Source organism: Biomphalaria glabrata, chromosome 12 (genome assembly GCF_947242115.1).
Source record: "Biomphalaria glabrata chromosome 12, xgBioGlab47.1, whole genome shotgun sequence".
In the NCBI taxonomy this organism is placed as follows: Eukaryota; Metazoa; Mollusca; class Gastropoda; family Planorbidae; genus Biomphalaria; species Biomphalaria glabrata.
In genome coordinates this window covers 32,175,081-32,197,163 of record NC_074722.1, presented here as the reverse complement: position 1 = coordinate 32,197,163, position 22,083 = coordinate 32,175,081, and the positions used below count along the sequence as shown (strand labels likewise).

Below are 22,083 nucleotides of genomic sequence, written 5' to 3'. Positions count from 1 at the left end.
CATTCACCATACATCCATGATACTCTTTCATTCATCACACATCCACGATACTCTTTCATTCATCACACATCCACGATACTCTTTCATTCACCATACATCCATGATACTCTTTCATTCATCACACATCCACGATACTCTTTCATTCACCATACATCCATGATACTCTTTCATTCATCACACATCCACGATACTCTTTCATTCACCATACATACATGATACTCTTTCATTCACCATACATCCATGATACTCTTTCATTCATCACAAATCCACGATACTCTTCCATCCACGATCCTCTTTCCTCCACGATACTTTTATCTTATCTTATAAAATACAGACGTTACTTCAAAAAAAAAAAAGAAAACGATTACGTCCTACGCGTGTTCTTAGCTTCAATCTAGTCATGCAGGTTACCTCAACCTTTACCTATACCTCAGTCTGTTGAACCATTGGGGCAACATGCAAGATTTTGCGACCGTCTTTCTCCATTCCTCTCTGTCTTTTGCCTTAGAACCTCTTTCAATTGCAGACCGGTTCATTCTTTTATGTTGTCTTCCCATCGCTTTCTGCCTCTTTCTCTTGTTCCTGATACTGTTCCATGAAAGAAGGTCTTTGCGAGCCCTGAAGACCTTGAAATATGGCCATAGAGTTTTAGTTTGAATTCTTTTTAAAATAGTTAGCAGGTCCTGGTGCGGTCCAATGGCTGCAGTAACCCTGTCTCTAATCTCTTAGTTTGTGATGCGGTCTTTAAATGTGATACCTAGGATCCTTCTGTAACATTTCAATTCAGATCCTCCTCTCTAGCTCTGCAGTCAGCGTCCAACTCGTGAGCATATAAAAATGTGGCAATGTCCAGGAAGCTCATCAGTCTGATTTTGGTGCCGAGGGCTATGCCTTTGTCTTTCCATATTATTTTAAGTTTTGAAAGGGCTGCTTTAGACTGTGCTATTCGGGCCAATAGTTCGGGTTTCGTTCCCTCATCTGAGACAATAGCTCCGAAGTATTTGAAGCTGTTAATACTAGTCAGCTTTTCATCTCCAATATTGATGTCCCTTTTAAAGCCCTGTTGGCTATTGTCGTTATTTGTTGTTGTTTTTTTTTTGGCATTAATTAGCATACTATATGCTGCGGAAGTCTTGTCTATGCACATCACTAAGTCAGCCAGTTCTTGCGAAGCGCAAGTTAGTAATTCTTCTTCCTCCAATGCTTACAGTACCGTCATTGCCCTCGACATCATCTTCCATTATGCTTTCAAATAATGGAAGATAATGAAAGATGTTTAAAGATAACGTAAGCTCAATCGAGTTGTAAAAGTACATGTACACCAATGTACAAGTACATGTACACCAATATATAAGTACATGTACACCAATGTACAAGTACATGTACACCAATGTATAAGTACATGTACAACAATATATAAGTACATGTACACCAATATATAAGTACATGTACACCAATGTATAAGTACATGTACACCAATGTACAAGTACATATACACCAATGTACAAGTACATGTACACCAATGATGTACACCAATGTACAAGTACATGTACACCAATGATGTACACCAATGTACAAGTATATGTACACCAATGTATAAGTACATGTACACCAATGATGTACACCAATGTACAAGTACATGTACACCAATGTATAAGTACATGTACACCAATGTACAAGTACATGTACACCAATGTACAAGTACATGTACACCAATGATGTACACCAATGTACAAGTACATGTACACCAATGATGTACACCAATGTACAAGTACATGTACACCAATGTATAAGTACATGTTCACCAATGTACAAGTTCATGTACACCAATGATGTACGCCAATGTACAAGTACATGTACACCAATGATGTACACCAATGTACAAGTACATTTACACCAATTATGTACACCAATGTACAAGTACATGTACACCAATGATGTACACCAATGTACAAGTACATGTACACCAATGTACAAGTACATGTACACCAATGATGTACACCAATGTATAAGTACATGCACACAAAGTCAGTTCGATGCGGGTAACACTGTAACATATTGGTATTATATGTACATTTGCACACTAGCGAGTCAGTGCAACACCGCTTGTGTTTACGTAATAAATGGAGTTCCTAATATGTCTTCCCTCGTTAAACACTAGTTATTTGTGTAATACGAATATTCTAGAAATACCTGTTTCAAATGATAGTGTAATATTCAATCAGAACAGCGACTAACGATGGTCATTGGCCCACCGCGCAATCAACCTCTTCGCATTTTAGTTTCTACGCTGCTGAGTGAAACGGCTACATTTTTTATTTTTATTTTAAAGTCGAACCGTTTGATTTTTTCATGTTGAATGTGTAAGGCTTTTTTTTTTTTTTCATGCTTTGGAGGGTTTCCTCTGAGCTGGTGTAGTCTTGTTTTGCCATAGCATTGTGCATCGCAATAAAAGCAGACAACCTAAAAACCTATGTAGACTAGTGCACCGTTCAGCACTCTTTTATTGATTCACTCTGTTGGTTCTTTTGTTTCAAAAACCTCAATCTCCACTTGTTTGTTAAAAAGGAATAGAGAAGCAATGAGCAGTTAAACATTAGAGAATACTTTATAAATGGATGTAAAAAGAAAAAGCGGCATCAGTGATGGTAGGTCCAAACAAAATTTCATCTAAATTAGACCTGTAAACAATATTTGACTTTTAATAACACTTTTTGTGCATACTATTACTAGACCTATAGGTTATACTATGGGTTGTGATCTAGACTAAAGTTAAAGAAGGAGGAGTGATTGTAACATGGCTACGCAGTCCTAACTGTGACCTACATATTTTTTTATTTTGCCACATGCCGATAACCTGTAACCGTATTAGATTCCCTTTTCGCCGTCTACGTCTAACCTTAGGCGTAGATTTCCTTATTCTGTTCAGTAAGCTTGCGCCTAAGTTGATCATAAGATCGTTTACAGGGGGGTGGGGGGGGGCACCTTTCGACCACAATTTAGCTCACCAAGAAAGAAAAAAAAAAAGATGCGTTGACCTACGGTCGTCCCCCGTACGGTATAGGTGCCCCGCTGTCCACTGCAATACATATAGCGATGTTCTTGCTAATGCTAATGGGCAATGTAGACTCGAGGACGGTACCCCGTCAAAATAGCGCGGACAAAATAGCGCCGACAAAATAGCGCTGACAAAATAGCGCCGACAAAATAGCGCCGACTAAATAGCGCAGAAAAAAAAATATATTTTAGTCATTTTGAAAGAAATACTTTAGATGTCGTAAAATATGAATAGAGGCAATATTTTTTTTTTGTTTTAATATTATCATAATTATTCAGTCATTTTGCAGGAAACACTTTAGATATCTTAAAACATAAATAAGCAAAAATCATAATAAGGTAAAATGAATAATTTCAAAATATAGCATGTATTGACATTATAAAAGTTTACTTCGAAAACACGCAAAGATACTTGTCAAATTTGCACACACACACAGACACACATAAACTTTCACAAAGTGAAATTGTAGGAAATGTCAAGTAGAAATTCCATCACTTGCTTGATTCTGTACAATGGTATTATAGCTTCAAGTCGTCTGTTAGGTTGGAGGTACTTTGTCTTGCTTGCAGCTTACGTTCTCCAGCATTGTGTAATAGACCAAAACAACCTGAGCTTCAATACATCCAATGATTTTATTAGTCTCTAGTTATGTTCTTTACTCCAGCCACTTGTTCTCTAAACTGACTTCCTTTTACACACAGTCCTGACTCAACCATGTACACTCAAGGTCCACTGGTCATTTCATACACAGGCACACACACTGCACTACCAGCCACTCAAAACACATACACTTACTATCACATCTCCCTTCTTGAAAGCTTTGAGATATCGACTATACAAATGATTTCTGTCTCACTATAAACAAATGAGTAAACTGAATACATGTTGAACACAACAGAATGTTCAATTGTTAATATTATCAATAGTAACAATATAAATTTTAAAATGTGTAGTAAAATAAACAAGAATCTTGTTCTCAGTGTTCTCCTGTTCTCTGAGGAAGGGAGAGATTAACGTGTACACATTAGGGTGATGACCGTCAATTGGCGTCAATAGACAGTTGAAATGCCTGGTGCCATCCCTCCACTGAATTGTTTGTTCGTGGTAGATTGTCCTGCACACGATCTCTAACATTCCATAATGCTATCGGAAATCTTGGAGTCACTCTGCGGTTTCGTCTCTGGCGACCAATATAGTTGTCCTCCCAATAGTCATACAAATTCAAATACAAATTATATAAAATATTTAAAGTACTCTCGTTCTCTGCAAATATGGCATAATTTCAGATCTATTAATATTGAAAAAGATAAGAGACATCAACAAAATGATGCCCATGACATTAAATTACTAATAATCCGGCACTTTTATACACATCATATATTAGTCCGCGCTATTTTGTCTTGCGCTATTTTGTCGGGAAATTTCGCGCTATTTTGTCGGCGCTATTTTGCCGGCGCTATTTTGTCCGCGCTATTTTGTCCGCGCTATTTTGACGGGTCACCCTCGAGGACCTACTTTAAAGGTGGAAGAAATAAGATTATTTAAATATATTCACCATAGAACTAAAGTGAAAGCTAAAAATAAATCAATATCTTAAAGGGAGGTAAAGTATCTCATATCAGACTTTGTGGTCAACATGGGCAGAAGATGTAAATCTCATCTGTTATGATAGATGATTAAATGAATGCGTCATTTGGCCTCACCAAACGCCTTTATTTCTCTAACACATGTCAGGTTGGGTGGACTCAGGGGTGCCCTTAAAATAGCACTATTAAAAATCCCAGTCGGAATTTGGGTTTGTTACTCTTAAATTAACTGTTGTCCACCACGCTCCATTAAATAAACACCAAAATTAAAAAAAAAATATTTTTTTAAAAAACAAAAATATAAAGCAAAACTTATCTAGGGGAATGAACTTTGCACTTACAACTTCATATCTCATTAATGTAGAATTTATTTAACAAAATAACTAATTACCAATTGTCATGCATCGCAGGGAAACTCCCCCATTGTCTCGCGCCTCTGGGGTGTATGTAATTCAAATCAATTCATTATTAAAATAGTATAGTCTGGTCACGTTACGTCTAAGGGTTTCTAACGACACAGTAGACCAGGGCGAATTACACAGGTTTGGAAAACAGAACACACAGGTGGCGTAAATAGTGAAAAGGATCACACTAGCCAACACGATAAACATGTTCAATGTAATAAATGATAACACGGGGGAGGGGTTACATTGGTTTGTAGTGTAATTATAAATCCTAAAGTAATCTATTAGCATGGATAGACGAAATGATCAATTCATCATGTGGACTGCTGATGGTACAAATCATTTCATGTCCCTCCGTCCCATGAGTCAAGTTCCACTGCTGATTCTTCAACAGCTTTGTCATCTTGTATCTTTCATCTACTAGAGTTGAAATAAACCGTTTGATCGTATTAAGAACTGAGCAGAAGGCTCTTCGAGCTCTAGGTTTGATAAAAATAAACCTGTTTGAGCGTCAAACAGTAAAAAAAAAAAACTGTGTGAACACACAGTTCTGTCTGGAAGAGACCCAAGTCAATGCCTATGTAAAGCAATGCTATTTCCGATGCATCTGGCCCCCAACGCATGGGCTAGACACGGCCGAAGTCATAGACCTGAAACATAATGCCAGAGAAAGACGCTGTATTATCCCTCTTTTCTTATGCTAAAGGGCCACTATCCTCTATGCAGAATGGTTCACATAAAAATATTTTATAGTTTGTTCTATCATGCAATAAGTTTACAACCATAATCTGGCATCATTCTACTCCGTTGTTTTGAAAAGACAAACCTGTAGGGTTTGTTTTTTGTTTGTTTCGCTCGTTATTGTTTGTATTTTGGTCTCGTTTGGCTTTATCTTATCTTATCTTATATAATGCAGACGTTACTTCAAAAAAGAAGATGATTACGTCCTACGCGTCATGCATTTAGTCATGCATATTAACCAATGGCTTAAATTCTGCCAAGTCACTGGTTTTCCTGGCTAGCTCAGGCAACCCATTCCATGCTCTAATAGCACTAGGGAAGAAGGAGTGTTTGTACAAATTTGTCCTAGCATATGGGACGAGGAATGTGCCTTTATCTTTGTGTCTTTCAGAGTATTTTATTAAATTTTGTTTTTGTATTTGAAGATTATGGTTCAGTGTTTTATGTATAATTGCCTTTAAGTGAGTATCTATATATAATATATCATTCTCTTCGTGGCTCAACCATTCCTGACACCACCAAGAAGTCATGGAAAGATCACTCTTTTATTTCTGCATGTCGGACTAGCGTTACCCCACTTAACTTTAGCGGCGAAAAAAAAAGAGGGTGTATGTGTGTGTGGGGGGGGATGAGAACAAGTTGTATTCACCCGTAACTAAATCGCAGAGCCGGACTTAACCATTGTGGGGCTCTATTTGAAATGGATTTCGCGGGGCCCAATTTGGGTAGGATACGGATAATAAGTGAAAATTAAAAGGTTGTATTAGAAAATAAACTCGTCTTTGCATTTTATTCATTCTTTACTACGTACAGAATTACTTTTCGAGCCTTGCGTGTAGCGAAGTCTTACAGTATATCATAAAAATTCTGCATGAGTTTGTCCGCAAAATAAGATTATAATTAGATGAGTTATATGAGTGAGTTAATATAAGAATTGTAATGACTATACTGTCAAGGACATGTCAAGAGGCTCGCACTTTCAAGGGGATAATACATTGAATATATTATTAGGTTACATTTTAGAAACTTGTTTAAAATGAAAGCCATGATTTTCAAATTACGGATGATAAACTCTACGGGGGCTTCATACCATTCACTTACTTATTTTTCTTCTTCGTTCTAATTTCTTTCATGTTGGAGAGTTCAGAACCGGAACCGGGCAACGTATTCCAGATCAGGCAGTTCTGCATATTGTTTTTCTCCTGTAATAGGATTTCAGAGATCTATGGGGCAGATGATGTAAAGGTCATCTCTACTAAGGCCTGCGGTTAACGCGCGTGTCATGTGGCCAGCACAACGACCAACCGCCTTTACTTTTTCCAAACTAACGTCAGGTATCCATTAGAGCTGGGTGAACTCAGAGGCGCCCAAAGATCCCGGAATTAAAAATCCCCCAGTCTCACCAGGATTCGAACCCGGGACACCGCTTAGCCACCGCGCCTCCCATCTAGGAGAGAAAAATCCGAAAATAAACACCTGCTGCCTTGCAGATGATCTTGGCTGATCAGAGGCTATGGGAGCACACCCAAAAAGAAAAGCAGGCTGAAGTCGGAGTCAATATATGCCCCCTGGCGCATAACACATTGACACTCAACCTCATCTACGTTGTCAGGGCCGGCCTTAGCCACAGGCGAACTAGGCAGCCGCATAGAGCCCCCAATAGGACAAAAAACATTTTTTAGAGAAGAAATAGCCAAACTTTTGCCTAATGTTATTGTTGGAGTCACTAATTTTGTAATAAATTTCGTAATTTTATTTTTTTCACTGTATATTTTGTTATTTTTCTATTTCATTCGGGGCCATCAAATTCATTGCACCTAAGACCGGCCCTGATGTTGGAGTCCGGCCCAAAAACTAAAACAAGTAAAAATAAAGAAGAAATATCTAGTTGTTCAATACAGAGGAACAGTCATTGTGCAATGTATCAAAACAGCAAAGAAAATGTGAATAAAATGTCATGAAAGTAGAGATTAAATCTTTATGTATACACGACGATCATTTCCGGGTTAAAACTTACACAATTTGAATTAGCAATAAATAGAAACATTTTAAGACAGCAAACATTTCAAACCTGCATTAGCATAACATTTTCACTTCATTCATTAAAAAGTCGCATTTCATTCATTTCTATTTAGTTACTAGCTATTTATATTTCTACTCTGATTCTTTTTTTTAAAGGCGAGAGTCTCCAAACTGACCAAGAAGTTCAAATTGATGGAAAAGAATTTAAGTTCAATTCAAAACTCGCTGATGCGATAAAACATTTCATTTACTCTAAAAAGAAACAATCTGAAGTCGCTCAGAAAATCAAAATTTCAAGTGAATCACTAATAATATTCCTAGGCTCCATTCATAGTTATAACATTAATGAATTGTGGACCACAAAAAATATTTTAGAACTCTGGGATGTTGCAAGAGAGCTTGAGAACCCCTGCCTCCTAAGAAGCTCTGAAAAAAAAGTAGGCGAGATCCTTTCCGATGAAAATTTTGAGACCATCTACAAAAAGGCCAATCTTTATCAATCGCATGTCCTGTGGAAAACCAGAAGCTTTTTGCAACGCTTCTTTTGTTCACCGAATTGCAACATGAGTCGAACACGTATTTTTACCTATGAAGATTTTAGTTACTTTTTAAATGAAGGGATCTTAAATGCGGGCAGTGATGACATACTTCTGAGGAGCATTTTTGAATGGGCTGAACACAATGAAACGCAAGACCAAAATAATGGAATCCACAAAGCAGATGGAGAAGAGCAAGAGCAATCCCTGAAAAGGAAAATGGATGTCGAGACTTCAAGTCAAGAAGACGACCCGCCTGAAGGCACGAGTTCCAAGCTCTCGAAGCTGCTAAGAGCAGCAAGCTACGGCACGGCCACATTGGAATGTCTTCAAGACCTCTCTGAGCATCATCTGTGTAAGAAAGACCCAGAAGCGAAGCTTATCATTTCTAAAGTCCTAAATTACAAGCTAGACAGAAATACTCACGGATACTGGCCTCCCTGTGTTTCTTCTTTATTCTGTAAGGACTATCGCCACGTAGCTGTAGTAGCTGACCAAGATCAAATCAGCGTGTTGTACGTGTACAGTGACATGTGGGTGAGACTTCCCAAATGTCCACTCCATACACAAATAACAAATGTCACTGTGTTTGACAACGAGCTCTATGTCATAAGCAGCGCAGGTTTTGAAAGTTTGATCTTTGTGTTTAGAAACAACAAATGGGAGTTTGTTACAGACCTACCTGGAAGGAATTTCATTGTCATCTCCAAAGGAAACTTGATTTACTTCATAGACGGCACAAGCAGCAGCGTGAAATGTGTGTCGCCGAGAGAGACTCCAGTTCTATACAGCGAGATCAAGTTCCCTGACATGATGAGAAATCCAGAGAGCGCTTTAGACTTTGACAGAAGTATCTTGATTTTCTGTTCCACTGACTCTGATGAGAGGTCGACAGTGTTTTGTTTAGACGTGCCAGAACATAAATGGACTGATGTTGGAAGTCTAGAAGGTTCAGCTAAAAATTTGGCTGGTTTCAGAAATGAAACAAATTACTTTATCCTGCAAAGAGATGGGTCAATCAGTCAAGTGTTGAGGAAGCAAGATGAAAGCATTGAATTTACATTGCTAAAGCGTTTGTGGTCTATTCAAAGCTCTCTACGTGGCGCCTTCATCTACAGTGACGCACTCTACATCTTCAGCAACACTCCAATTGAATGTTCCAGTCTTTGTGGAATTTTGGGCGTATTTTGGAACGTGGTGTACTGGCACGGTGAACAAGACGCTTCTAAATTTGTGGAATGTTTTTTGCCTTTTGAAACTTTACGTTTTGCAGAAAAGTTACATACTCCAAGTTGTTATCTACTACTGGGTTCAGAGAGCTGGTAAGGGCATCTTCTACATTTTTCATAGACAAAAATCAATGGTGGTAAATCAAACTGACGGTAGAGCAGCATGACGCAAAATATTTGCTTTCTTTCTATTTTGCTACGTATCTGAAATAATTTATTGAATTAACTCTTTCTCCCCTAACTAACGATACCAACGTTGATTCCACCAGAATTTGGTAAATAATTACGGAGATAAAGAGTTGGGAAATATATGACGTGTAGCATTATTGGAACAATATATAAACTATATCGGATATTCCGTTCAAATCAGCTGCGTGGCATCGATAAAGGCACCATCGCTGGATCTATATGAACGAAAAAGAATGTTTTTATATCTATTTGTAAGTGGACACATATAAAAATGGTTTTAGCTAACAAAATGTTTTTCTGGACATATTAAAAAAAAAAAAATTAACTTACCTTACTAAGTTTTTATTTATTTTAACGTCCTTTGTCTCTACATCAGCTACCCTATAGACGTGAAAGGAGAATTTTACTTTCCTACAGTATAAAGTATAAAGGAAGCGTTTATAAGCCATTTTTAAAGGCTTATTCTGATTTGAAGGCAAGTTTTAGAAGTACAAAGTCAAATCATCGAAGCTCTTCTAGTTGCAAAACAAAATAATTTAGTTAATCTTTTTAACTCTTTCTCTCCTAATTAACGATGTCAACGCTGATTTGACCCCTATTAAACTAAATTGATTTTGGATTTATAAACTTTAATTTGTGCTATGTAAAAAGAGCATGCATTCTCCTGTGAGTCAATACCAAATATAACATTTTCTTATAACATACAAAAAAGTTATTGAAGTTTAATCATAACAGGATAGTGAAATACAAATGAGCAAAATGAATGATACTATTGAAACGAAGAAAATAATTACGGACAGAAAGAGTTAATCAAAGACAAAAATGCCTTATTATTGTTTGATTTTTAAAAAAAAACATTATTTATATGCTGTCGATGTCATCTCGATGACTCTATCTTGATTTTCTTACAAAAAGCTATTCAAGGGACGCTACTGGCAAGAAACAGGCGATAAAATCTTCATCAGTGGTCTTCAACAGAGGCGCAAGTGCACCCCAGGGGCGGGGGGGGGGGCGATTTCGTAAAATTGTGGCCACTGGGAGCTGGTAGCGGTAGCGGAGCACTGGGCTCAATTGGGTGGGGGGGGGCGGTATTGTGCGCTGAACATAAAAGGTGACGTAGAGGTGAAAAAAAAACAAACAAATAGAAGTGCACTGAAACAAAACAAATAAAAAATTTATTCAAAATAAACGGTGGCAAATTAAATTTAGACAAATTAGAGTTAGCTTGCTTCCAATTTAAGAACAGAAACAGTGCTAGATATACAATTCGAAAATATGTAGGTCACAGCTGGGGCTGCGTAGCCACGAAAAATAGTGCATTCCTCATTAATCTTCGGACTACTGTTAATAAAATGGGACAACGGAAGCAACGAAAAGAAAGAGAAAGAAAGAGAGAAAGAGAAAGAAAGAAAGAAAGAGAAAGAGAAAGAGAGAAAGAGAAAAAGAGAGAAAGAAAGAGAAAGACCGAAAGAAATAGAGAAAGGGAGAAAGAGAGAAAAAGAAAGAAAGAAAGAAAGAGAGAAAGAGGAAGAAAGAAAGAAAGAAAGAGAGAAAGAAAGAGAGAAAGAGAGAAAGAGAGAAAGAAAGAGAGAAAGAGGAAGAGAGAAAGAGGGAGAGAGAGAGGAAGAGAGAAAGAAAGAAAGAAAGAGAAAGAGAAAGAGAAAAAAAAGAGAAGGAAAGGAAGAGGAAGAGAGAAAGAAAGAGAGAAAGAGAGAAAGAGGAAGAGAGAAAGAAAGAGAGAAAGAGGAAGAGAGAGAGGAAGAGAGAGAGAGAGAAAGAGGAATAGAGAAAGAAAGAGAGAAAGAGGAAGAGAGAGAGGAAGAGAGAAAGAAAGAGAAAAAGAGAAATAAATAGAGAAGGAGAGGAAGAGGAAGAGAGAAAGAAAGAGAGAAAGAGAAAGAGAGAAAGAAAGAGAGAAAGAATAAGAGAGAGAGGAAGAGAGAGAGTAAGAGAGAAAGAAAGAGAGAAAGAGAAAGAGAAAAAAAGAGAGAAGGAGAGGAAGAAGAAGAGAGAAAGAAAGAGAGAAAGAGAGGAAGAAGAAGAGAGAAAGAAAGAGAGAAAGAGAGAACGAGGAAGACAGTAAGAAAGAGAAGAGAGAAAGAAATAGAAGAAGAGAGAAAGAAGAAGAGAGAAAGAAAGAGAGAAAGAGGAAGAGAGAGAGGAAGAGAGAGAGTAAGAGAGAAAGAAAGAGATAAAGAGAAAGAGAAAAAAAGAGAGAAGGAGAGGAAGAAGAAGAGAGAAAGAAAGAGAGAAAGAGAGAACGAGGAAGACAGTAAGAAAGAGAAGAGAGAAAGAAAGAGAAGAAGAGAGAAAGAAGAAGAGAGAAAGAAAGAGAGAAAGAGGAAGAGAGAAAGAAAGAGAGAAAGAGGAAGAGAGAGAGAAAGAAAGAGAGACAGAGGAAGAGAGAAAGAAAGAGAAAGAGGAAGAGAGAGAGGAAGAGAGAAAGAAAGAGAAAAAGAGAAATAAAGAGAGAAGGAGAGGAAGAGGAAGAGAGAAAAAAAGAGAGAAAGAGAGAACGAGGAAGACAGTAAGAAAGAGGAGAGAGAAAGAAAGAGGAGAAGAGAGAAAAAAGAAGAGAGAAAGAAAGAGAGAAAGAGGAAGAGAGAAAGAAAGAGGAAGAGAGAGAGGAATAGAGAGAGTAAGAGAGAAAGAGAGAGAGAAAGAGAAAGAGAAAAAAAGAGAGATGGAGAGGAAGAGGAAGAGAGAAAGACAGAGAGAAAGAGAGAACGAGGAAGACAGTAAGAAAGAGAAGAGAGAAAGAAAGAGAAGAAGAGAGAAAGAAGAAGAGAGAAAGAGGAAGAGAGGAAGAAAGAAAGCGAGAGAGAAAGATGGAGAGGGAAAAAAACAAGTGAGAGAGAAAAAGAGAGAGAGAAATAAAAAGAGAAGAATAGAGAAAGAAAGAGAGAAAGAAAAAGAAAAAGAGAGAAAGAAGAAGAGAGAGAGAAAGAGAGAAAGAGGAAGAGAGAAAGAAAGAGAGAAAGAGAGAGAGGAAGATAGAAAGAAAGAGAGAAAGAGAAAGAGAGAAAGAAAATGAAAAGGAGAGAAAGAAGAAGAGAGACAGAAAGAGAGAAAGAGAAAGAGAGAAAGAGGAAGAGAGAAAGAAAGAGAGAAAGAGAGAGAGGAAGAGAGAAAGAGAAAGAGAGAAAGAGAAAGAGAGAAAGAAAAAGAAAAGGAGAGAAAGAAGAAGAGAGAGAGAAAGAGAGAAAGAGAAAGAGAGAAAGAAAAAGAAAAGGAGAGAAAGAAGAAGAGAGAGAGAAAAAGAGAAAGAGGAAGAGAGAAAGAAAGAGAGAAAGAGAGAGAGGAAGATAGAAAGAAAGAGAGAAAGAGAGAGAGGAAGAGAGAAAAAAAGAGAGAAAGAGGAAGATAAAAAAAGAGAGAAAGAGGAAGATAAAAAAAGAGAGAAAGAGGAATTGAGAAAGAAAGAAAGCGAGAGAGAAAGATGGAGAGGGAAAAAAACAAGTGAGAGAGAAAAAGAGAGAGAGAAATAAAAAGAGAAGAATAGAGAAAGAAAGAGAGAAAGAGGGATAGAAAGAGAAAGAGAGAGACTAAAAAAAGTGTATATATACAACATTGTTAATGAATCTGATCCTATAAATGACGAATGTTCCTTCAAAACAGTATATACTTACGTACTAAACCGAACTAAGCGTTAATCTAGTTAATCTATGTCGTTTCCTGGCTGATTCAGGCAACCCGTTACACGTATGGTCCTTTAATTGGTTTAGTTTCTTGTGAGAATCTCCACAATTTCTAAGTCAATGCCAGTCAGCTATGCGCGGCACTGAAATAAGTCAAACTATATAGACAAAGTGCACCGTTCAAAGCTTGTTCCATGTCAAAAGAGTTAACATGTCGATATCTAGTTTGTCCATGGTTTGTCCATCATTGTGACTCTTATAAGCCTGGTTGTAGATACAATACAATGAGTAATGAGATTCAAAATATACGGAACGACCAAGGTAGCTAAGCAACTTTACTCACTACCTAGTTTTGATATTTTAATTAAACATTTAAGTCAATTAAACATAGCTCTATACATAAAACACTGAACCATAATCTTTAAATACAAAAACAAAATCTAATACAATACTCAGGAACATTCCTCATTGTATACAAATTTGAACAAATGCTCCTTCTTCCTTAGTGCTATTAGAGCATGGAATGGGTTGTCTGAGCTAGCCAGGAAAACCAGTGACTTGGCAGAATTTAAATTATTATTATTATTATAGCTTTTATATAGCGCTACTTTTCATGCTTATAGCATACTCAGAGCGCTTTTGGTCCAATCTCATTTGTGGACCAGTAAGAGGGAGTTGGTTTTCCGTGCTGCCTTTAGGCGCTCAGTAAACACAATTCTGCTTGAGTCGGGTGTCCAACCTCGAGCCCCCTTCTAGGTAGCTAAGCCAAGCCAAGTTCAAGCGTACTAGGCCTCTCGACCACGCTTGGCACAATCATTGTTTAACATGCGTGACTAGATGCATGACGCGTAGGACGTAATCATCTTTTTTTTTTAAAGTAATTTCTGTATTCTATAAGATAAGATAATAAGCTATGTCATTGAGTCCGAAGATTAAGAACAAAAGAATGGGGTGCAATGTTTTTCACGTAGCTACGCAGTCCTAGCTATGACCTACATATTTTACGTTGATAAAAACAGTCTACCGGTGGTTGGTTTAGGTTCTTTTATATCAGGGGTTCTCAACCTGTGGGTCGCGACCCCCTAGGGGGGTTGATTGACGATTTGCCAGGGGTCGCCAAAGACCATCGAAAAAATGGATTGTTTTGTCTATTCTTCTATTGCTGTATGTGTGAGCGGAGGGGTGGGTGGGTCACGGTAGAGTGGGGGATTGTAAAAAGGGGTCGCCGAGCTTAAAAGGTTGAGAACCGCTGTTTTATATGGTCTACCGAGACCAATCGTTCTAGTAGCCATACCTGTGACTTTGTAACGAGTGTAACGAGACTAGTTATATTATAGGCCTGACTGCAAACCTGTAAGGTGGCAACGAGTGGTCAGTCGAGACCAATTAGTTTCTAGGCTGCTTGGACTGTTGGGGCAACACCCAAGATCTGTCGACGGTCTTTCTCCTTTCCTTTCTCTCTTTTGCCTATTGAATCGCTCTCAATGGCAGCCCGTCCATTCTTTTATGCTGTCTTCCCATCACTTTCTCTGTCTCTTCTTCTTTTTCCTGGTACTGTTCCCTGTAGGAAGGTCGTTGCGAGTCCCTAAGATGAATTAGAGCAATAAAAACCATTCTAAATTATTACAAATTATCAGTTGACTTTCTCCACTCTCTTTATCCCACTATTAAGCCAATCGGAGTGACTCTCCTTTCACTTTAAATTACCCTTCCTCTTAATTTGTTTCCCGCCAAAAAGAACTAACTAGAATCTAGAGGTTTACCTGATTATTTTTTTTTTAATTAGCTAACCGGCTTTTTTCTAAAGTGCTCATTAAAAAAGTAAAAGTTCCCCTTTCAGACCTTGCGATCCATAGATGATGTTATGGTCATCCGCTCATTAAAATTTATTCAGATATTTTTTTTATGATGCGACTGATGACCGCTATATCATCCTGCCTATTTATTTCTAGCCAGATTTTTGCTGCTGAGCTGTGAGCTCTTTTTGCAGACTGTGCCAAGGAAATAAAAAGTGTGCTGTTTTCTTCAGTTGTTCAGCACTGCCGTACAGGGTGTCGGTTATGTTGGGCTGGAGTGGTAGTGGGCCTTAGGTGAATTAGGAAGAGGCATTTAAAGAGGATATTGTTTACGGTTTCATAATTGTAGGCGCAAAAGATACATAGGGAGAGTTGTGTGGAATTTATTTTATTCAGATGGTAATTTATCAGAGGTGTGTGTCCTGTTCTTAGTTGGGAGATTGTACTACTAATTTCCTGTACATATAATAAACAAGCTACACACAATGTGAATGAATTACCAAGATCTAGATGTGCACATTTCTATTAGCTATTAAACTACAAGTAGTGAGAATACTCCAACCTTGACCTAAACTATCAAAACTTACTGCGCAAGTAACATGAAACGCAAGATAATTCAGGAAGTAGTAATACTGATTCCTTTCATTAAAAAAATACCTATATGGTGTATAAATAAAGATGGAAAAACAAAGTGGTGGGGATGACGATGGGATTAGATAGATAGATAGATAGATAGATAGATAGATGGAGAGAGAGAGAGAGAGAGAGATAGATAGAGAGAGAGAGAGAGAGATAGATTGCATTGGATTGGATTGATGTATGGATAGAAAGATAGATTTTTTTTCTGTCTTTTTAGCATTGCATTAAATGTATAGCATTATTTGTTGTTATCATCACACCAATAATAATCATTTGTTTTCTATTTTTTTCAGCTTATGAAAACTTTGAGAGTCTTCAGCCTGACATAGTTTTCAACATAGAAGGAAAACAATTTAAATTCAACATAGAACTTACTGATACAATCCTTCATTTCTTGACAACCAATAACCAACTTGAGAGCAGTTCCGAAATCGTTCAGTTGATCAATATCTCCTCCTGATACTTTGCACGAGTTCCTAGACACTGTCCTCGTTTCTAATTTCCAAGAACAGCTATTTGATGTCAAGCTTATGCTTGAGCTCTGGGACGCTGCCAGAGTCCTTCAGATTCCTAGCTTAGTTCAGAAAACTGAGTTTTTTGTCGGCCAGATGGTATCTAGCGATAGTTTTGAGACAGTGTACACGAAAGCCAGACAATACCGATCTCATGGCGTCATCTGCAACGTCAAAAGTTTTTTGCTTGGAATGTTTGAGGATGTCTACTATAGTGGTCAGCTACGCATATTAACCTACGAAGAATTGTATTTTTTGGTCAAGAGCGATCAGCTTCGTGTGGAAAATGAAGACATCGTCTTACGGTCCATTTTCCAATGGGTTGAACATTTCGAAATGAAAGTCCGCACCGAGGAAGCTGGGCAGGGCGATCTGGAAGACTCTTCTCCGTACGGACACGGTCTGTGCAGTAACATTTCCAATCTGGCACTTCCTGAAGAGGCAACGTCCAAGCTCGCTAGCCTGTTACGCGCCTCAAGATATGGTTTGGCCAGCTTGGAATGCCTTAATAATCTTTCTAAACATCCTTTGTGTCAGAACGACAGAGAAGCAACGTTAGTCATTACAGATGCCATAACCTATAAGCAAGACAATAGCACGCATGGATACAGACCTCCTTATGCTATTCAAAGAGCCCTTGATCATCCGGATATCCATCATGTTGGTGCATTGGCTGAAATAAATCAAGTCAGTATAATGATTCTTCAATATAACCATTGGTTTAAACTTCCCATATGTCCACTCCATGCAATAATAACCAATCTATTTGTTTTTGATGATCAGCTTTACGTTACAAGCAAATCAAACCACGAAAGTCTAATCTTTGTTTATAATAATAAAGAGTGGAAATTCGTTATAGATCTTCCTAATAACGACTTCATCGTTGTCGCTAAAGGAAGTTGTATTTATCTAATAGACGGCACAAGCAGCAGCGTGAATTGTGTGTCGCCGAGAGAGACCCCAGTTCTTCACAGCGAGATCAAGTTCCCTGACATGATGAGAAATCCAGAAAGTGCTTTAGACTTTGACAAAAGTATCTTGATTTTCTGTTCCACTGACTCTGTTGAAAGGTCGACAGTGATTTCTTTAGAAGTGCCTCAACATAAATGGACTGACTGTGGACATCTAAAAGGTTCATCTAAAAATTTGGTTGGTTTCAGAAATGAAAATAATTACTTCATCTTACAAAGAGATGGATCATTAAGTCAAGTGCTGAGAAATGAAGTAGACAGCAGAATAAATATAATATTGATTAAACGTCTGTGGTCTATTCAGAATTCACTTCGAGGTGCCTTCATCCACAAGGATTATCTTTTCCTATTCGGAAATGCTCCAATCAAGAGCTCATGTCTTCGCGGAGTATCAGGCCTGTTTTGGAACATCGAGTATTGGTATAGATCAGAAGACACGAGCAACTTTGTCCAGATGTGTATGCACGAAGATAATATTTGGTGGAACAGATGGGCCACGTTCTCCGATGATGATTAATGTGTTTGTTATACATCTATCCACTTTATTTAAATGTATTGTGTATGTGTGTCCGAGAGAGTGTTTTTGTGAGGGTGGAGACAACGGCGTCACTAGGGCCGGTGTCACCTGGTGCGGTTAGCTCAGGATGTCACCCCCTCTCCCCCCTATTCAGCAATCTCCACCCCACCCCCACCCCTTTTTTTTTTGTACAAAAAAACAACAACAACTAATGTTGTTTGTTCTTTTTGTTGAGCTAAAACACAGAGTTAATTACCAACACTCAATGCATGTTTCTGACAAGTGTAAAAGGATAGCCGGTTTGTGTACATAGAATATAATGAAAATATTTATATCTAATTCCGTGTATTAAACACACAGTAACTGGGTATCTGGGTAACTAGCTTTAGTGAATTATTTATTTTTAAGTTGCCTGCTTTTTTTATATAAAAAAGTGTTTTTTTTATTTGGGTGTCATCCCCTGATGGGTGTCACCCGGTGCGGACCATTCCCCTGCACCTCCCTAGTGATGCCACTGGGTAGGGTATGAGCTTAACTTTAGACGTCAGCCTACCTATAAGTAGATAATTACAAAAAAAACACAATAATTTGTTGAGCAGCTTTCCTTTTGTTTTATTACACAATTTTTGTCCACCTAATAATGTTCTATCGGCCTTTCTTTGTCTTGAAAGTTCCATCTGGATCTCTTACCCCGTAGTGTGACTGAGCTTTTAGCTGTTCCTATCAATAATTTTTATACTGTTATTATCGTTGATATTGTCCCTACACTAGTGAAACATGCTTAACTGGATTTAATCTCCTTTGGCAGACGTCTAGGTGGGAGGAATTTTAATTGGTAGAAGAATTGTCTGATTCCATCGGACGCTTGGCAAAAACAAATCAAGCTAAATTACAATGAAACCAAGATAATAAACCTTTTTTACAAAGCTTATGCAAACTTAATCTGTCTGTCTGTCTGGGTAGATTCTATTACACGTTTGTTCTCTCCCTTTCCATTTCTCAGATCATGTTGAAATTTCGCAATATTGAAAATTTCAACAATTAGTTAATAAATTAGAGGTAATTAATTAATCTTGTTTTACATAGAAAAAGAGGAGACAAAGCAGTATTTCGAGATATGTCAGTAAATGTGTGGTGCTTTCCCTTATTTAAGCTTTTTGTTTATAAAAAAAAAAAGAATATTGTTTTTTATTTTTTACTTTTTGTTCTCATTTTAACCCTCGATCTGACCCTTGATCTGGCCAGTGGCGTAGCAACAATGCCAGGGAGGGATCCATTGCTCCCGTGCCCATAACTATTACTTTTATATATTTGTGTGGTAGTAAATGTAATGATACCTACAAGATGACTCGATTTGGTCATTGGTCAAACTACTGGAGGAGGCTCATAGCCCTATTCTTAAACCTGAGTGTACAGGTACATAACTAGGACACTATTTAGGGCCCACCATTCATGCTTTTCATTTTGATTGTAAATAACAAAGAAGATGGACCCCTTCGAGCAAAGCCAATGCAACAATGAAGTCTTAAAGAATGTTATGAAACATAGAAATAAAAGAAGAAAATATCAAAGTGTGGGCATGAAATTAGTTTCGCTACTTACAGGACATGGGGTATGTTGGCCGTGGGGCCTCCAGTTCGAATCCCGGTATAGACTGGGTTCATAAACAAACTATAGTGGGTTCCCAGCTTACATTTGGGAAGTTAATACGGTTGGTTGTTGTGCTGTTAAACCATCGGCCATAGTAACGAACTTTACATCTACCCCCCCCCAGTGGTGTAGCTAGGGTGTTGGAGGGGGATCTAAATTTGAAAATCCCATCGGGCCTCCACTTGATAAAAGCTTCCAAATGAGTGTCCCAATTTTTTTATTTTACATTAAATATGAATCCAGTGTCATGTTTTCTTGCTATTTATGTTGTTTTGAAAATGTGTGACCATGCTGCATGAATGCATGAGGCCACCCCCCCCCCCCGCGATCCCAGATCCCTTGCTACGCCACTGTCTATGCCAATAGATAGCAAGGTCTGAAAGGAGTTATACTTGGGGTACATTCGCAGTTAACAATATGACTAGAGAAGAAAATTTAAATAGCATTTTTAATACACAGTTTTTATGTTTTTATTCATATTGTTAAGTACCAAATGATAATTACTTCAAGTTCAATGAAAGATTAACACGATAAACATTTCTATTAGCGGCAGATTGTCAGCGTAATATGAAATACTCCGAAATTCTATCTGTGGTTAAGACGCGAAGTGCTCCAAATAATAGAACCGCAACTTTGCGTTATAAAGTAGAGACATCATTGATAGGTTGTTTTTTTTTTAGTAATTACAATGTAGAGAATAAAGAATATATATATATCTGCTTGCCCTTCGTCGTTTTGGTTTATAATAACAACTCGTTATAAATCCTAATAGTCAATAGACCAGGGGAAAGAAACAGTCGAGGTAAGCTGTCGAACATAGTAGTTCTAAGCTTTCACGATGATGATGATGATGATGACGATAATGATGATGGATGTTGATGATGACGATGATGTTGATGATGACGATAATGATGATGGATGTTGATGATGACGATGATGATGGTGATGATGATGATGATGACGATGACGATGATGATGACGATAATGATGATGATGATGATGATGATGATGATGATGCACTTAAGCGAAGTTCTGAGACTAGGACACTTACACGGTCCATGTATAATTCTCTTTTTGAGGCGCGAAATTCTTGTTTGCATTCTGGTCTATCATTCTCAAGAACTATTGTATCATCGAAACTTGGCGTGTTCTGCTTTAGCACACTGCAATCGTTGAGGATTTGGTCAGCTATTTCGTGTCCTCCATATGCTACCAGACAACACTCTGGGCATTTACTGTCAGTGCCTGTCAGTACCCATCCTAGGTGCGAATACAAGAATCCAGAGTCAACAAGCCTAGACCTCACATGATCCTTCCATAATATTTCTGTTGTTGTTTTGTTTATACGAGGCTTGGTGGCTGAGTGGTCAGGTGTTTGGCTTCCGAACCGGGAGTCCCGGTTGCAAATCTTGGTGAAGACTGGGATTTTCTTTTATTTCAGGGATCTTTAGGGCGCCTCTGAGTCCACCCAGATCTAATGGGTATCTGATATAAGTTGTTGAAAAGTAAAGGCGATTGGTCAGTAGTGCTGGTCGCATGACACCCTGGTCAACCATAGTTTAGATCGCAAGGTCTGAAAGTGGAACTTTGTCTTATCCAATCAAATAGATCTTTGTGGTCCATGTTTGAGTTCGCGATTTTCTGTTCTTCGGAAGAACGACACTCTTGAATGAGTTTAAGCCGTCTAGACTATATTGATACATTCGAAAGAGTCGGAATCGGAGCTCAGGCTACAGGCGTGGACCAGGTGATCTTCAATCTTTATTTGAAACCTCTTTCGTGACGAGCGAGCCCTGGATGTGGCAAAATATGTAGGTCACAGCTGAGGCTGCATATCCACAGGAAATACTGCATTCCTCATTAATCTTCGGACTCGAAGACAAGCCTTATTATTATTATAATTATAATTATTATTATTATTATTATTATTATTATTATTATTTATAGCGAATTCAAGTACGAGTATTTTATTTTGGTTTTCGTATTACTAAACTAAAAGAAAAACTATAGACAGTTGAATAATGTTCAGTCTAATCAATACTTTTTTTTTTATTACAACGGCAAACAAATCTAAAACACTAAAAGTAAATGTTATTACACCTAGCATATAATTGGCAGGGAGGCGTTCTACCTGAGCAGTAAATCATCTAGCTTCGGAAACTAGGGGTCCCAGGTTCAAATTTCAGTGAAGACTGGGATTTTTAATTTTGAGATTTTTAGGACGCCCCCCTCCCGAGTCCACCTAGCTATAATGGGTACCTGTTTGGTATTTGTAGAAAATAAAAGCGGTTGGTCGTTGTGCTGGCCACATGTCACCTTTGTTAACCATCGACCATAGAAATAGATGATCATCATATGTCGCTAGTTCTGAAAAGGAGTACTTTTCTATACTAAACAACACCGTCCATGAAGTTTTGACTTGAATAGAGGTATTGTAAAAAGAATGATGATAAGCACTTTATACGCCTTCTTTTTTTATGTACGGATGCCATCTTCTTTTATGTAAGATACAGACCTAACGTATACGACTTTGTCCTAGCATATGAAGTGTGTCTTTCTTTTATGCTGAATGAGGATTATAGATCCCAGTCTGCC

General features: G+C 37.9%; 2 protein-coding genes across 2 annotated transcripts; both read left to right on the top strand.

Moving 5' to 3' along the window:
- Window positions 1-2,166: 2,166 nt before the first annotated feature.
- LOC106068895 (uncharacterized) lies at window positions 2,167-10,075 on the top strand. Its single transcript, XM_056007170.1, has 2 exons — window positions 2,167-2,648; window positions 7,968-10,075. Exons 1-2 carry the CDS (start codon window positions 2,615-2,617, stop codon window positions 9,671-9,673), a joined length of 1,740 nt encoding a protein of 579 aa, XP_055863145.1. The 5' UTR covers window positions 2,167-2,614; the 3' UTR covers window positions 9,674-10,075.
- A 3,555-nt stretch (window positions 10,076-13,630) lies between these two features.
- Window positions 13,631-20,199, top strand: LOC129922195 (uncharacterized). Its single transcript, XM_056007253.1, has 2 exons — window positions 13,631-13,724; window positions 16,132-20,199. Exon 2 carries the CDS (start codon window positions 16,369-16,371, stop codon window positions 17,836-17,838), a length of 1,470 nt encoding a protein of 489 aa, XP_055863228.1. The 5' UTR covers window positions 13,631-13,724; window positions 16,132-16,368; the 3' UTR covers window positions 17,839-20,199.
- The last annotated feature ends 1,884 nt before the right edge of the window (window positions 20,200-22,083 follow it).

Bases quoted from the DNA above. Each gene is read 5' to 3' on its own strand.
- LOC106068895 (XM_056007170.1), top strand. From the start codon at position 2,615: ATGGATGTAAAAAGAAAAAGCGGCATCAGTGATG. The intron at 2,649-7,967 runs GTAGGTCCAAAC...TTTTTTTTAAAG, and splicing joins AAAAAGCGGCATCAGTGATG to GCGAGAGTCTCCAAACTGAC.
- LOC129922195 (XM_056007253.1), top strand. From the start codon at position 16,369: ATGCTTGAGCTCTGGGACGCTGCCAGAGTCCTTCAGATTCCTAGCTTA.